General features: G+C 37.5%; 1 protein-coding gene across 12 annotated transcripts in view; it reads right to left on the reverse strand.

The window, feature by feature from the left end:
• Positions 1-17434, reverse strand: part of BCAS3 (BCAS3 microtubule associated cell migration factor) — a 357486-nt gene that overhangs the window by 315578 nt on the left and 24474 nt on the right. For all 12 annotated transcript variants that reach the window (XR_010825687.1, XM_066979600.1, XM_066979597.1 and 9 more), the window contains exon 7: positions 14349-14421. Coding sequence is in view for 11 of the 12 variants with exons in the window: in XM_066979600.1 (XP_066835701.1) it covers positions 14349-14421 (73 nt within the window). In the remaining variant the exon portion in view is untranslated. The remainder of the gene's footprint in view (positions 1-14348; positions 14422-17434) is intronic.

Genomic DNA, 17434 nt, shown 5'->3' on the forward strand with positions numbered 1-17434 from the left:
TACCCTAACAGAGGAGCGCAGTGCACATGCTACACGCGTGCACCACAAATAGCATCATCACCGGGCCATGGACATACAAAACACTCCACAGAAACACACAGCAAGAAAAGCCCCTTTTTCAACAGGTTTATTATCTAAAGTCAGATGAAAAAAAGCACTGGAGGAAGAGCACAGGTGGAGGGGAAGCAAAGGAGACCGTGTGGCACTAGGAGCGCAGGGGGATGCTGGAGCGCGAACTGAAGTCCGACTGCATGAGGCAGGACATCCCGACTTCAGCCGGCAATGCAGGACCCTCACACCTGGGAAAAGGAGCTGCCATCCTGCTTTGAAAGGTCCCATCTGAGAATTGCAGATCTCTCTCAAATGCCCCAAGCACAGTATGACCGGCCAAATTTTCAGTTACGTTTAACTGTGTACTTCCAGATGTTGCTATTTCTTTTTAAAAGGTGTCAAAAGCAGCCCTTAGTTATAAGCAATATATACAAACTTCTCCCTTAGATATATTTAAGAATATTCCATCTTGTTGCTAAGTACAAAATGATCACATATGAGAAATTAAAGTTGAATCAGGAAATATCTTTTATCACCAAATGCATATGGAAATTAACATAGCTTTCTGTAACAAAAAAAAAAGCATACTACTCTTCTACTAGCGTAATGCACTCTATTTAAAGAGAATATATGAAAACTATTATCAAAGAAATACGCTTCTAAAATAAAAAGCACATATCAGATTTTGAACTGCTCTCGTTTTAATCTGAAAGTGAAATACAGCTATAGTAGATTTTCACTCGTTCCCTTCAAAAACTGCCTGTGACTGAATAACTAGCCCTGCTTTGTTACTTTTGAACTACACACTGAGGCTACCAAGAGATAAATGAGGGAAAAGAGTGGGATAAGAAAAAAGCTTCCACATAAAACAAATATCAACATAAAAGCTACTTATGCTTTTTTCAAACAAATGAAGAAAATAAAGTTAAAAACAGACTGATGGCTGTAGGCAGATCTACCACTCTATAAACATGCTTTGCATGTTCATTAAAAAAAACAACAAATATAAAGATTAATTAATTGTTCCTAACATTTTATTTAACGCTGAAAGATCAAAACAAGTATAATTATGTTTAAGAGATGTTTCTGTGGACAAAGAGCAGCATTTATCTCAACAGAAAATTGAAGAAAATACATCAAGTGTTTACCGGTGATGCAATACAGCTACCTTAATCCAGTACCTATTACTCTGAACTTCACGTGCAAGCATTTTTAGGGTATCTATTCGTATATTATGTTTTTCTCATACAATGAACAACAACGCAGGTACTTGGATACCTGCCATCCCTTTCCTATATGGACTCATGCTTAACCATGAGTGAAGGCAAGCTCTTCGCACTGCACAGTCCGTGCTGGGACACACGCTGAACTGGCGATCAGCTGGACACCGACAGAAAGACTTCTCTGCTGCAGCCCCCACAGCAGTTCTCCTAGTCCCTGAATTCACCATAGCTCTGTTAGCAACAAAGATGCAGCTAAATGCTTCTAATGCAGGATTTCGGAAAAGATTCAGCTATTCAGAGTGCTGACAACTTTGTATTAGGTAAGAAAGAACAAAATGTTAATTTTAATGCAGTAAAAAGCAAAGCTACTGAAAGGCAATGTAGGAAGACATTTCCTCACTGGTTGTGCACACTGCTGATATAGCGAGGTTACTCCTAACATATAATCATATACCATAGTTCATAAGACAAGCAAAACCCATGACCAAATACAGAATGAAAAGTTGTTTCCACTTTTGGGGTGGTTTGGGGGAAGAATCTGCAAATACAAATTTCCTTGACCATCATGGAACAGATGTTTGAACTGATGGAGGTCACGGATTTCTGCAGTTCTGCTTTGACAACCATCACGTCCACTTTTGTTCAACCAAACCAGCAGCCCAGTCTTTGCTTCCTATCTGTATTCCAGGTATCAGAAAAATCGTGTATCAACAAGAAGAGGAAAATTTAAGACTTGGTTTTATCAGCATGTTGGTCGTCGTAACATACCGTAACAGATACTACAAGAACAGTAACGCTAGTTCAAGGAGAAAAACAAAAGGTAAGTGGAATCCTTCAAAATAGCAAAAATTCTGGCAACCTCCGTATTATTCTACAGTTTTGGCAGCAGATGGCTCTTTTCACATTCTGCTTTACCAACAGTACACAACATGCTACTACTATTAAATTTTCTGCCCATAACAACATTTCTCATTCTTGTCCGTTTATTACCTTCCACATTTTTTTTCCTCTATTTCAGAACGCATGAAGCTGCATAAAGCCGAACAACAGCCTACAAGCTACCTCCACGTACCGCAGCACGCTGCATACACTGCTCCATTCCACGGCATGTGGCATGCCTGTCACTGGAGTGTAAAATACAGCACAAGCTGGCTTCTCAGCTGTGGCACGCTTTCGCAGAGAGACTGGAATATGACACACTTTCCGCTTCACTGACACATACCACATCACAAACTATAGCTGTCCCATCGCATTTTCAGTGAGTTAATACAGGAAGATAAGCAGCATCTCAAGAGATTTGTTTATCTACAAGGCTTACTGGACTATAGCTATCATTGAGGAAAAGTACATCTGGAGCTCCATTTTTCAGAGCAAAATCAATTTTTCTGGTATATTCTGGACCACATTTTGTTCTGCTGTGTAACCAGTCAGACCTTTTACGTGAAATGATGGACCTGCACTGGCTATCCTTGATCATCCTATGAGCATATGCTTAACTACAAAAATTTCTGTAAATCTTGGAGAACATGAGCAAAGATTAACCGCTGTGTAGCACACAACTGCATTTCTGTCATACCTCTATCAAAGATTAACATCTGGCCCCGGCCCAGGCTGCCCGGAGGAGCTGTGGGTGCCCGATCCCCGGCTCCAGGACGGGGCCTTGGGCAGCCTGGGCTGCTGGGAGGTGTCGTGCCCGTGGCAGGGGGTGGGATGAGATGATCTGTAAGGTCCCTTCCAACCCAACCCATGCTCTGGCTCCACGAGTGGTGTCACTAAAACCACAAGCTGAAGGTATTGGGGTTGTGCAACTATTAAGGGGCCTCTCTGCCTCACACTGCACGACTAATTCGACACTTCCCAGATGCTTGAGTCTACTACCTTAATTGTTTATATGAGAGTCTACAGCTCAAATCATAGTTTCTAAGAAGCTTCAACATTTCCAAGAAAGAATTAGAGGGGTTTTGGAGTGCAGGTGATTGAAGTTGAGCGGAGATTAGCTTAGATCTTACAATTGAGGTAACTGAAAAGAGCCGTGAACCACAAAGCTTCTATGAGGTTCTGCTCACACCGGGTACGCCAAGATTTTCACAAGTGTACATTAAGTACATGGTCCTAGGGCTTATTTGATTTATGACTTAACAGAGCAGACCATGGTCTTCAGATGCACAGAACTCACCAAAAGCTCATCTGAACATATGAAGCAGTATTTGAGAGGAATTATTGTGAACAAGTTGCTCCATGAACAGCAAAGCCAATAAAATCTGAGTTTCTGTAAACTGCCCTTAAGGTTGAGATCCTAAGTGAATAGTTTAAAACATAAGATAAAAATAAAAATAAAAAAATTGAAAAAGCATTAGCTTATGTTATAGCCTTTCCCTCAGTGAAGCCACCAATATAACCACCTCCTTTGCTGGACCACTTTTCATAAAATTGGGAGGAAATGTCATAGTTAAATTTAGTTATTTATTAATTATGTTACAGTCACTAAGCAGGGGGCACAGAAATACTGCTTTCTCACCACAGAGACAGCACCCAGTACAGCAGAGGCTGCAACGGAGACAAGGCCCATCAGGTTGTGCAGGTAAAATTGATTAAAACTTTTAGTGTTACTTTCTTAAAGCTTCATCTATAAAATGATAATTATTCATTACATAATTACAGGTAACTATACTATAGAAATATTCTATTAGTAATTTTACTCACAATTAAGTTTTTAAAAGTTTGTGAGCAAACATTCAAAACCTATGTTACAGCTTCTCCTCCAGGTGATACTGTGAATATATTAACATAGTCAGAATTTAAAGAAAAAAAGAATTAAGGCAAATCTTTTTCTGAGAACACCTCTATTGCTTTTTCACAAAGGAGTCTTTTAAATCTTTGAGAGAAAATGCTGTGCCTTGCTTTATAAATCGTTTGTAAATTTAACATTGTAAAGCTAGAACAATATATTCATTCTGCTGAATGAATTACTGATGTTGCATTTCATAAACAAGATCAGAACTTGAAAAACAGTATTTCTACCAGATAGTGTTTTTTAGCAAATTCCAGTCATTGTGTTTTAACGGCCTTTTTCCTCACATCAGAGATTTAAAAGAACCTAACCTGCACACGAACGTTTGAGCTCAAACGCCTTTGACTTTTCTCTGTACACTAAATATTATTGAAGGAAAGAGCAAAAAGAAAGAAACCGAGGGCTCCAGAGAGAGACTGCTGTAAGAGAGAAAATGGCATTTAGTCACGGATGCAAAGTTCAACTACTGTCAAGTTGTAGTGAACTACTCAAGTGGCAGCAATTGGGTAACAATACCGATACAATGGCTGCGATGCAGTTTGTAATTAGCTGGTCAAGCTACAAGCATGAAGTGAAAGCCATCATTCAGGAAAAAACATTTTAACTAGCATCTTTGAATTGATTTCAGAACTTGGTATGCGATAGTGTGCTCAAAAAAAGACACAAACCATCCTGAAATTTCTAACTATTTTGCAATGCGCTTTAAATCCTTCTTGCAGTATATAACAAATAATTCCAAAACATATAAGAAAAGAAAATACAATCCTGAACTGTTCTCTGGGTCTATGTCACATTGATTTATAACAGTTATTTCTAAGACAGACAAAAACACACAGATGCAAACAATTACTCTATTTTTGTAGGCAACAAGTGAGGTGGGTGGTAACTGAGAAATTTTGAAAAATCCTGTCACAATATTCCATTTTTTCTTAAGTAACCCTCATCACACAACAAACGCTCGCCACATCAGAGACTTTCCAGGGCCTGAAGGGCCGCTTTGATTCCAGACCGCTGCAGGCATTAGCGGGGACGTAATTAGGGTAAAAAGTTCAACCACAGTTCCATGTCTAGAGTGCTGCCAGAAATAAATTTCCTCTCATTCACTGGTTTCTACTGTACCCTCCCTGAGAAACATATTGAAAACACATTTATCTTTGTAGAGTTTGTTCCTCTTCTAATTAACTTTATAGCGTTTACAGTATTTAATAATTTAAAGTGGAATTTAAAGTGGCCCTGGAACCAGCAGCTTTGCCTGTAATGGCGCTGTGCATTATCTTTTCCCTGTAGTGCTTCTTTTGACAAGTTACTCAGGGAAGGTATGTGCTCCAGCTGGTTTTATCTGGCTGTGCATTTAGCAAAAGGCTACTTCCTTCCCTCCATCTCCTCCCTGTATCATTACATGCACGGGGGGTTGGAACAGCCGTAAAATGAAACTATGCCTCAGCTCGGAAATCTGTTCTCCCAAACCTCCGTGCTATCCCGGAGATCACTTAGAAAAGGTTTATCTTTTTACAGCTTAATAAATCAAAGCTTTAGAAGGTCAAAACTACCCCTAGTTCTCACCAACTGGTCAAAGTTTGACCCCCAAATACTCGTTTTCTTCCTTCCAGTTTTGATCCAAGATTAACAGTTTATTATAGTTCAAAGGTTATTTCTTCCTATAGTTCATCCAGACAAACATTTGGTCTATCAGAAGAACACCAGATCTTCCTGACCCTCAGGACTCACAAACAGCAACGTTACCGTATGCTGCTAAAGCTGCATCCCCGAGCTTCTCAGTTTGTGAGAAAACTTGCACAATTACCAGTAAACACTACTTAAACATTACAAAAATAGTTGAAGTACGCTAACGTAATTATAGAAACAAGTTACAAGAAAAAATTCTGGGATCCAAAGAGCTCTTTTTAAAGTAAAGCACGCTGCTATCTTTATCACGTAACACAGCAAGCAAATCCAACGCCAGAAGAGGGAAGAGCTTGCATCTCTCAGGATCTTAAAAGCTACCACACAACGTGTTACGACTAAACTCACTTTTTCCTTCAATAAACAGAGATTACAGTGTTTTCCATGTTAAAATGGAAGGACATTTTTGCAAGACAGTTGACAGGGCAGCACATTTTGCAGTTAACGATGCTTACAGTTTCTCATCGGTACGAGAGCCTTTGGGACTCGCTCCTTCAAAGAGATAACAAAAACGAGAGGGCTTTACCCAACTTAAAAGGTTTTGCTATTCTTTTTAGAACAAAATCCCTACAATCCCTATCATCTTTTTATCGCCAGGAAAAACAAACGCAAGTTTTTTTGGAGTAAGCTTAAGACGTGCTGGTTGGTTGAGCTGTTACTGTACTTGCCAAGCTACAGCATTTGCATTTCTGTTCAATAAAAAGGGAAACAACGCTGAAAAATTAGGAAGTTGTCACAAAACAAAATCCATGTTGTCTAGGCTGTTCGAACCAAGCTGAGACTTTATGAAGCAATGAAAACGTCTATTTTCTAGTATTTTTGCTTTACTTTGAAGGGAGATAATATTACAAGGCACCATAAGAGCCAAATATTCCTCTGAACCCTGAAAATAAGAGTAAATATATTTTATTCTCTAGAAATTTAAACCTATACACCCTTGACAGTGTTAAAAAAAAGAATGGATTTTGCAAAGTCTTCAATAAAAGACCAAAAATTTTTAAGAAACTTCATGAATCTATCTCATGGTGTCCAATACAACAACTGACAGTCATAAACCATCTGTACAGTCCAACTGTTGGCAATTTGGGAAAAACGTGCTGTATTTTATCCTCTTGATTATGAGCGGATACACCCGTCACACATTCAATCGCATGATTCGGTCTCTGGCATAAGCTGGAAAGCCTAGAGCATACCCACTGCATTTGCAATGGCCTTCCAGTAGAAATATTCCAGGGAGAGTTACTCCAAGGAGTGTGAGAACTGGGACCAAGAATTTCATTTACTATAGCTATTTTTTTTTTTTTAACCCTCCCTGAGAAAGCTTCACTCTTTGTCCCTGACAAATTATTTCAGAGCCAGCTAATTTTAAACATTAAAAGGCACGGACACTTAGAATTAGACACCGGATTTCAGCATTAGCTAGTCAGTGTGCCAGGCAAGGAACAGGGTCTTGATTTTACAATATTATTATGAGAAAACATTAAGGCTTTACTTGCATCGTTTCTCACCTTATTTGTGTAAAGTTGCTTTCTACCTAAATCTTAACACTCCTACAGAAAGGTTCCTGAGTTAATTTTGTGTTAAGGTTAGGAGGTTTTAATCTACAGTAGCCACGTTAATAAAGCGTGCTTCCTGAAAATCTGCTGTCAATTGATTTGCCTTGTAAACTGATCAGCAGGGGAAAAAAGTTGGACATTTTGTTTGCTCAAACCTACTCCTCCTTCTTTAACTTGCCCTTATTTCCTTCCTCCTCCCATGATTAAAAGAAGACTACCTCTTACTTCTCCTGCCCTTAAATGACCTCCATCCAATTCTTAACGTCGTTCAAAACCTTCTATCACTTGAAGTCATTCAATTAATATGTCTTTCTAAAAATGTATGCTAAGAACCTAACACATGTTATGGGCTGGCAGCACAGGCCACTGGTTGACATTTTGGCACAAATTCTTCATCTTTTATGCATCTACCTTTGGCTGTTTGGACAAAGAACAAGTGCACCAAACTATCAAGTATTTTGATGAAGTATTTTGCAGACTGTGTTCATCCCCACCTTCACGCTGCAAGTGACTATATTCTCAGTCGCACCTTGCAATTTTGCACACAATCATTTGCAAAGTAGGTGACCGAAATAATCCATATTAAAGAAAAACAAAGTAAAATCAGAGCATTATTTTAAACTAGGATTGCTTCCGTCATCTCCTTACTGCCGGGTTCTACAAGCAGCTGAAGTGACACAGCCCAGGGCTGCAGAAAGCAGCAGCACAGAAGCAGCAGTACAAGTGGACAAGATGAGCAGGAATTTTGTCTTTGCTGAATCACAGAAATGTAGTCTAAAGCCTACGTTGCTGTAAGCCCATAGCTGCACTGACACATTCCTTTAGCTATACTGGTTTGCATTTTATTACAAGAATTTTGTCCCCTATGCGTTAAAAATGACTTAGCTAATAGAGAAATCAAAAAGAAAAACAACAGAAAAAATAGAGTAGAAACAAGATTTGGTAGCTCACAATTAAGCAGGATGGGGGCAAACATGAGTCATCAGAATACTTTGTGTCGGAGGAAAAGTACTTTGAAATACTTTAAATTCTTGTATCTATTTACAATACTGTATACTCTGGAGAGGTGGTTTCACATGTAAGAGACTGCAACTTCTCACCCCTGTCCTCTGCCCTCTGTCCCCTTCTCCCTTTCGGCACCTCCACACACATTTTTATCCTCCTGACATGGCCATCTCTGCTTTGTTAGCCTTCTTGTTACTTACAGAGCCTACTCAAGGGCAGATTTGCATTACTGATTCTGAATCCCTCAAAACTGTGATGTTTTTCTTAATAATCTAAACTAAAACAAAATTACACTGTTCAATTTCCTCTTAAACATCTACATTAGCCACATTTGAAGCATTAACTTTAATATAAAATATCTGCACACTTACATCTGAGGGGAAAAAAAAGCACATATTTCGGACCCATCTGGTATATCCAGAGGTGTTCTACAGATCCAGTATGCTCCAAACCACAGTGTCAACAACCCACACCAAGCAAGCAGGAATATATTTCTATTTAACACAGTTGGTTTTAACTAGTTGTCTTTAAAATGATAGCTCCCAACAACTTACACTGACTGGTTCTGCATTGCAGTTCTGTGGCCACCATTAGAACTTAGCTCTTTTTTCTTTTCTTTTTTTATTTTTTTTGGGGGGGATATCTGTTTAGAGATTATTCACTGATGTTTTACTACCTACAGAATTCATTAATATGAACCAAAAGCCATTAGTGTGTGTGTGCACGCATGTGTGTGAAGATTTGTTTATCCTATCAGCCAGAACAAAATAAGCATGCCTGGACAGAATTCCACAAAGACAAAATTTATGCAGATGTTCTTTCCTTTTTGGTTTTCCTTTAATTTGCAAATCTTGTAATCTAAGACCAAAGTTGACTGAACCAACATCTAAACCAGCATATAGCATCAGCCAAAAAACACAATCTGTTTCCCATTTATGTGTCAAGACTGCATCCTTTTTGGGGGTTGAGAAAACTGTTATTTTGAAAAGATTATATAGCGAAACCATGCTAGATGTTTCAGTCGTTTTACTAGATGGAAAATTTGACTTTTAAAATACAAAAAATGTATATATTGAAAGTTAGTCAGAAGCTCAGATACAAGGCCAAAGTTTAGAAAACACCAAATTCCTCTCCCCTGGTAAAATACTTGTGGGAAATACAAAGAGCGAGATTAGTGGCACATCTACAGAACTTTTACAAAAAGCAGGTGCCAGAAATTAATTTCACAGTAGCAGTTATTCTTCACTGCATACATCATCACAATACAGCTTTACCACTTCATTTCAAAGAAATTTATTATAGAAAAGATGCATTTTGTCTACGGGGCACGAGACTTTCTTATTTGACATCTATGTTCACAGCTCTCAAGTTAGCTGAATAGAGCCTAAACCTTGATCCTTGTAGTTAAAGGTCATTTTTTCATTTTTGATTACTTTAGAGGGAATTCAAACTTATTGTTTCCTATTTGCCAAATACTGTCAGTTTGGTATATTTGGCAATCTTAAATTTACCTTATTCTCTACATGCTGGAATTACACTGAGATTTTTCATCTTAGAGGCTTCTTAGAGTAATCAAATTTAAAGAATATACGAGCTTTGGTTGGCCACCAGATTATTTCTTACTGCTTTTTTAATGAATCTCATTTTTCTCTATGCCTGTTACACAAAGTTCTGTGATACAGTAAGACACGTCCACATCAGCATAAAGTCAAGCAAGGAACTAGAACAGAATGCAGAGAATTCACACTGCATACCCATCACTTCAAAGAAGCATCACTATCAGATCCTGAAAGCATGAATATTTCTTTCTAAAGCCCTGGCATAAGACTAGGAAGTTCAGATTTACACTGAATTAAGCAACTGTTTAAATCGTTTGAAATAAAAAAAAATTCATTGTGAATTCTCCAAATGGCAAGTCTTGGTGATTTTAGTTTAGTGGAAAGGTTTAATAAACAGAATAAAAATGTTAATGCAGGTTCCCAACCATGACAATCACAAAGAAATTAAGATACAAAATTAAAAAATATTAAACTGAAGGTTTAGACCGGATTTTCAAAAGAATGTCAAGTTTTATCAGCAGAGATCATATCAATGACTACTACATTAGGTCACAGTACAGAAGAGATGCAATCCACATGTGAAGTTATCCAGAAGCTTATTTTTAAGTTAATATATTGTTAAATATTTGGGAGATATACTAAAATTTTTAAAAGCTTTTTTTTTTATTTTTTTTTTTACAGTAGTCAAAAGTCTGTAATTCATGAACATATGAGAGGATCTCAGGGGAACACTAGTTTATTTCTAAGTCACCAAAGAAATCTTTCACTCTGTAAATGACACTGAAAAAATGTCAAGACTGACAAGTTCAAACGCTGATTTTAGACAAACATTGTGTTGTATAATATTTTTATACTCGTCTCTATTTCATAATGAGGGAAAGAAGCCCTAGTATTGTATCACAGATAAAACTATTCGTTAAGTTTCCTTCCATTAAAGTACAGTGTACATCAGAGAAAGTACCGAAGTTATTTAACATTGGTGATGTTTTTTGAAGCTATTAATTCCTTACAACTTGAAAACTCTTGGTATTTCAGACTGATGAGCGTTCTACATTAAAAAAATATTTTTTTATCATGTTTTCCTCATTATAGCATATCTGCTTTACAGCTAAAGGAAAAGAAAAGAATTTCCTGACAGTGACCACTAATGCAGACTAGTGGTCAGAACCAGGAAATCCCAGCTCCTAACTTGAAGGTGTCAGTATCTCATTGATATAGTCCTAAAAGATAAAATACTATTAAAAACCATTATGAAAAGATAGTGCAGTAGATCTAGATATAAACTGTATTCTATTAGATTTATAGTACTTTAATGGTTTGGTATCTTTAACACTTAGAACTCCCACACATTAATAGATACTGAATTTAAGTTTCTCGAAAGATTTTTATGCATTTGAATATATGTACATGATTCCCTAAAATCACAAAAGATATCAATACATTTAAGAAACAATCACTCCTCTAACATGCAGGACTGTGTACATAAAATATAAATAGTTCTTTAAAACATGTTTTTTTCAGGTCAAGGACAGCATGTGACAATTCACAGCAATTCCTAAACTGTACTGAATAGCTAATAACAGTTGTTTTTTTAATCAAAAATTGGGTGTATAATGCACTTATTCTTCACGTTCCATCCAAAAAATTTAACAATTTCAAAGACCTTTTTAGAAGAGCTACAGAAAATGGATTTTGTGTAAATGACTGACACAGAAAAGAATTTAGATACAGCAGGGTCCAAAAACATCCTTCAAAACTAAGTCATGGTGCCAGTCACCAACTTTTCCAAAATGTTAACCATATTAGCCGTATTTACTGATAACAGAGAAGCACAATAAAATTCTTTGGCAATGTCAAAATTGTCAGGATGTTCTGAGAAAAGAGTAACAACAGCAGCAAGATTTGAACAGAGCATCCTGAAAAGATGTCAGAAATTTTGAAGAACTGTAAATGAAAGCCCAAATTATGATGATCAAGGCTGAAATCACAACCCCTTTTTTCCCAGAATCATTCCCCTTGAGTAATGACAGGATCCCACATAAAATCCAAATGGAAGAAGGCCAGAGGACTGTTGAAAGTCCACAGAGAAGCACAGACTTCCAATGCAGAAGCGTTCCCGAATGGCATGACACATCAGCATTAGGGACTGTGCTGACTGAATTGTTTTCCTTTTCAGACTACATCTTGCAAAGATAGGGACGTTGACCCATTGTCATAACCACGTCCAATCTCATTCAGTTTATATTAAAGACAACGTGGTTTAATGTATCAGCATAACAGATGGAGTGCTGGAAGACCTGGATTTCACTTCTGGATCTGCTTTGGACTAGATGCCTTTGAGAAAATCATTCAGTCTTCTAGACACTCAGTTTACCTTTCTGTTAAATGAGAAATATTTTACTATCAGTGCTACATCATTTTACTGATTATTTTACCACTGCCATTTCAGTAGACAGAGCGGGCCTCCTATTCCCTATACTTCACAGTTTCATTAGTGTGCTGACAGCTGCTGTATTTCATGCCATAGCCAGCATAATCGCCAAAGCAGGAGAAGAGATGACTGTAGTGAAAATATCAAGTGCTTTGGAATAAATGCTCTAGAATAAATGTAGTACTTTCTTCAGATATATGATTAAACAAGGAGTTTTATATCTGTCCACAACCAGTAAGCTATACAGGGCATGTTCAGAACAAAACTTCAAGTTAAAAAAAGAACTAAAACTGCGACTCAGATTCAGACGCTGCTCATGACGCAGCTGTTTTAATGTCCTATGCAAACTCTTCTGTATGCATAATAATCATTAAGAAATGTAATCACATGAGCTATGAATTTAACAGAATAAAGCGACATTTGAGCAAATTTAAAAGAAATAATATATATTCCAAAACCACGGTCCTTAAGCCAGGGTTTTACTCCAGTTGAGGACAAACTATCAACGAGTTCTTAACCTGAAAGGTACTGACAAAACAGGTCATTTGCAACGACTCTTTCAAAAATAACTTGCCATGATCAGTAAACGTTGAGAAGTGTTTCAGAATTTCCTAAAGATTTATCACCATGAACAAATTACCATTAACTGGGTAAAGGTGAGCCTGTAGCACAGTCTTTTTTTAATAGCATTCTAGTCTTCTGGTCAGAGCTGAAAGACTGATTTAAAATTCTTCCTTCAATTTGCAGATATTTAACTACTGATAAATATTAACACAAGCTTATCCATTCATTTTGGAAACATAAGCTTTTTTTTTTTTTGGTAAAAACGCAGAAACTACCAACCATCTTTGAAGTATTTCCCATTAACTAAGGAACACAATAACACAGTGAAAATAATGTACCTTACAGCCTGTTCATTTCTCAGCTATCTCACTTCTAAAACAAGGGTATGAAGGATTTTTTTTCCATCCAACATACCCCTTACATATATAAATTCACTGTTTGGATTAAGACAGAAAATCCTCCAAGAGCAATATTTGCATCAGTGGTAACAAGCATTCCTATTTAGAAAAAGTTATTCACAAGATTACAAACCCTTAAGGGGGATAAAAAAAAAAAAAGAAAAAAAAAAGAAGAAGAAGAAATGGCACTTTGAGCAGTATTACAAGTTGTAAACACATCAACTAAAGGAAATTTCAGCTCTCTACCCCACACAGTTTTTGTTTAAAACATTTAAGAGCAGTAACATTAACGGTGATAATACACAGACAGAAATGTCCTTAGGAAATTTACAGAGGATTGGTTGTCTTCCTTCATATCCAGAGCGATTAAATTCTTAACCAAAAAAGGTGTGGCACATAATTAGTCTTACTACTGTAAGAAGATTTACTTTAACTGTTTAGCCTTTAAATGTGTGTAGAGGATTAGCCTTGAAAAGCAAGCATTCTCCACAAGGTATAGGTATAAATTCTTAGCTCTGTCAGAATAAATGTATCTAACACAGTCATAAAAAGTTTTAAGACCTTCTTTTATAAGAGGAGTGATACAATACTATCCAGAGAGCATGAAACAAGACGACTAAAATAACTTCATAACTGAAAGAAGTAGATTTAAAATGTATTTTGGTAATAAACAGTGAGTGACTGTAACAATGAGCTTGCTTGGTACTTGGAATTCATTTGGAATATGACTGCTGCTTGAAAGCATCTTTTAATTACTTTTCAAGACAGAGGTTGCTTCAGACACTTCTGAGCAGTAATTCTTCAGGATTAATATCAGAAAAGGCTAATCACAAAATTGTGACTACACTGAGAACGAAATAAAATAGCTCATCATCTATTTTGTAGCAATGATCTTCACTTTTTACTCTTCGCATAAAGCTGAAGTTATGTCAATGTGTGCTGACATTAAAAAAAAGGTTTAAAAGCACCTCATGGTGTTATCCCATGAGCAAAACCAGGACAGAGTTTAAAGTAATTTTCTACGGTTACACTTTTAGATGACATTACAATCTATATAGACAATTTTATTAATGAAAAATATTCATACCCTGAAGATCCGATGCTTTTGCACACACCAAGAAGAGGCCTCTTCTCAGAGAAATTATCACATTTCTGAGTACCTAATAAGAGATAAAGCAAAAAAAAAAAGAAAAAGCAAATCACTATATACCGTTTGCATTACCTTTCAAAGTGCTCACACACTGGAGGGGCAATATACTGGAAGAACATTTAATATATAATGCAAAACTCAACAGCCTGTGCAAGATTAGTGATAGAAATACCAACAACAGGCAGTCATGAACAGTGGAACAACTGCTCTTGAAGAAGACAGCAATGAGTAACAAAACAAGTAGCAAAATCTGGCTGGGATTTTGAGTTCTTTTCTATTCATTTCAGCTGGGGTTAAGAATTCTGCAGCTGTAAGAAATGACAAGTAGCACTTGCTAACTTTCCATTGTTTTACCCAAGTTGTCTGAAATAAGGCTGTCACCAACTCTGCGTGGGTTTCACACATTGGTTTCCAATTTACTCTGCTGAGGTGTAAGCGGAGTCTAAGAGCGTTAACCAAAAGAGTGCAGCGTAACAGCAGCCACCCTCTTCAGCATGCGACAAGCTGGGCTCCAAGTGCTTGCCCAAAGCAGGACCAAGCGTTACCCCCACGCTACGTGCCCAAGAAAACACAGGATTAAATTCAAAACAGCCTTCCTAAACTCTGTCACCAGCTTCCAGCGAGACTCCGGCTGTGCCCGCTGCTCACTGCAGACAGAGCAGGTCTCTTACAACATTCCCGACATACTTGTTAGATCCCCTTCGCTGGGTACCAAGAGCACAGCGCCCGGCACACGCCCAGACACCTCTGCCTGCCCTGGATGCAGAGGTGCTGCCCAGCTGGCAGCAGAGGCAGGCAGTTGTCACCGCGTGTTCATCGTCCTACGCTGCCCTTACACCCGGGCTCCAGAGCCACCGAGCTGTTCGATCCACCACGCTGCTTAAAAGGGGGTTTTAAAAGTTTTGAGAACTTTGCCTTACTGCTATGTGAACAGAAATAAAAATAGAATTGAATCAACACTATCTTTGTTTTTGAACAATGTTTTAGTAAATTTCAGGGTACATTTCTACCCAACCCAAAGAACACAAAAACCACCACCACCACTGCTGAACTTCCTCCAATTTCTTTCAACCTTTGCCTTTTACATTATCTATCTATATCTATGCCTGTGGTGAAAAATGAACCGTTTTTGTCTCCATTATACATCAAAACTTTTGATCTATGAAGAATATTAGTGATATACTCTGTTCATAATTAATTCCCAAACACTGGCGTAGTTGCACTAAATCAATTATCCAGAAAGGCACAACAATTAACAATATACATTTTCACGTAACAGTCTCTGTTAATTATTAATAACCCAGGTACATGCAATTAATTTGTAACAAAATCTGTACAGTACTCTCATCTACACAAGGATAATTCTTCCCTCCTCCACATTTGGGTATTTGTGAAGTTAAATGGGTCCCGTCAATAATTTCCCCATCAACAATAGTTTTACAAGTAACCTAGAAGAGCCAAATGTATTTTCCTTTTATTCCTATTATTTCAAGGTCTTTTATGAGTCATACCTGTACTGTATGTACTGACCTGTAAATTGATAAATGAAACATACGCTCTTCTTAAGGGTCTGGCAACCCATTTGTTTGCTTCAGTACAAGTAACAGAGGAACTCCATTTGTTTGTGTTCACTTAGCCAGCCTCTCGGCACTACGGGGAAATGCTGACTACCAGGGCTTGGACACTGATTTAAGTGGAGCCAGGATTTACCTGAAGTATTTAACTATACCTTTTTTTTTTTTAAATCAGGATGTATTAGACACATAAATTCAAATGTTTATTTGTTAAGGTTAACAAGGAAGAGGGATTGAGGAGAAGAAAAGTTGGTGGAGAGTAGAGGAAAACGACAGCACAGAAATAGGAACAGTAGTTTTTAATACCTACAATACAGATTTGCAAAATTTGTACACCAGGTGCTTAAGTGCTGATTTCAGTCTGTCATGATTGAAGGTCTCCTTTGTCAAAAAACTCATCTCATTCTTCAAATCTATACTTTCAGAATGTAAATATTAATACTCTAGAAATGGATCATTATTTTGAGGACTCTGCGGTGCATTAAATCAGGTTAATAGCAGGCCTGTTCGTGAGATTGCAAAAAGCGACGTGTATTGTTCTCTGCAGTGCTTAATGGAGTCAGCAAACCCTGCCTAGTTCCGGGGTGGAATTTAATCTTCCAAGTTATGGTGGATTAATTTTTATTTGTAAAATTGTGTTTATTTGCATGTGCGATATACTGACGTGGCACACACCTGCTCCACACAGTGTTTAACCAAATGCAGCAGGATGATTGAAATGAAAAACAGCTAGCTAAATCCCTCAAATACAAAAAGTATTGAAATCCTGTTGCGAAGTCTTTTTCTTAAACTCCTTTTATTCTAAATCCTTTTAATTCTGTCATATAACACTACAGCATTTACAAAAAGCTGGAAATCCTGACAAATCACACAATTAAAGTAATGAAAACTGTGCTTCCTGCCAAATAAGCCCCGCCGCATCTACAGCTCCATTTAGCTAAATCACATATATGTGCCTTTTTATTAAATCCAACTTGTTAGTATATTTAAAACTATAAAAAAAAATGGCTAAATGAAATTCCATAAAAATCAACATTTACAACTTTACGAAGTCAAAAGTTTATCCACACAAGCTCAGAGCAGCTTATGTGCTGTACTCCTGATGAGACTGTGAACAGACAGCCCTCGGACCTCCTAAGGCCTCTCGGCAATGCCAGTAACAAAAACAGTAACAACAGAACACCTGGGGGGAAAAAAAGAAACCCCCTTGATTTTCACACGAACTCAAAAGCTATGCAAAGTACCCTTGTTTCCCTTGAGCAAGAAATTCACTATCTAAGTATCAAACTGTGACCTATTTAGCAGCAGCATCCATGCATGCAGAGCATATTTCTGGTATGTGATTCCAGAGATCCCGTCAATTCAATAATGCAGTGCATCTCCTGCTCGACTTAACCCTTTTACTGCTGTTACTTGAAAATTGTGTTGCGTTCACAGTCCTGCCACGTC

This window comes from Anser cygnoides, chromosome 18 (assembly GCF_040182565.1).
Source record: "Anser cygnoides isolate HZ-2024a breed goose chromosome 18, Taihu_goose_T2T_genome, whole genome shotgun sequence".
Lineage (NCBI taxonomy): Eukaryota > Metazoa > Chordata > Aves > Anseriformes > Anatidae > Anser > Anser cygnoides.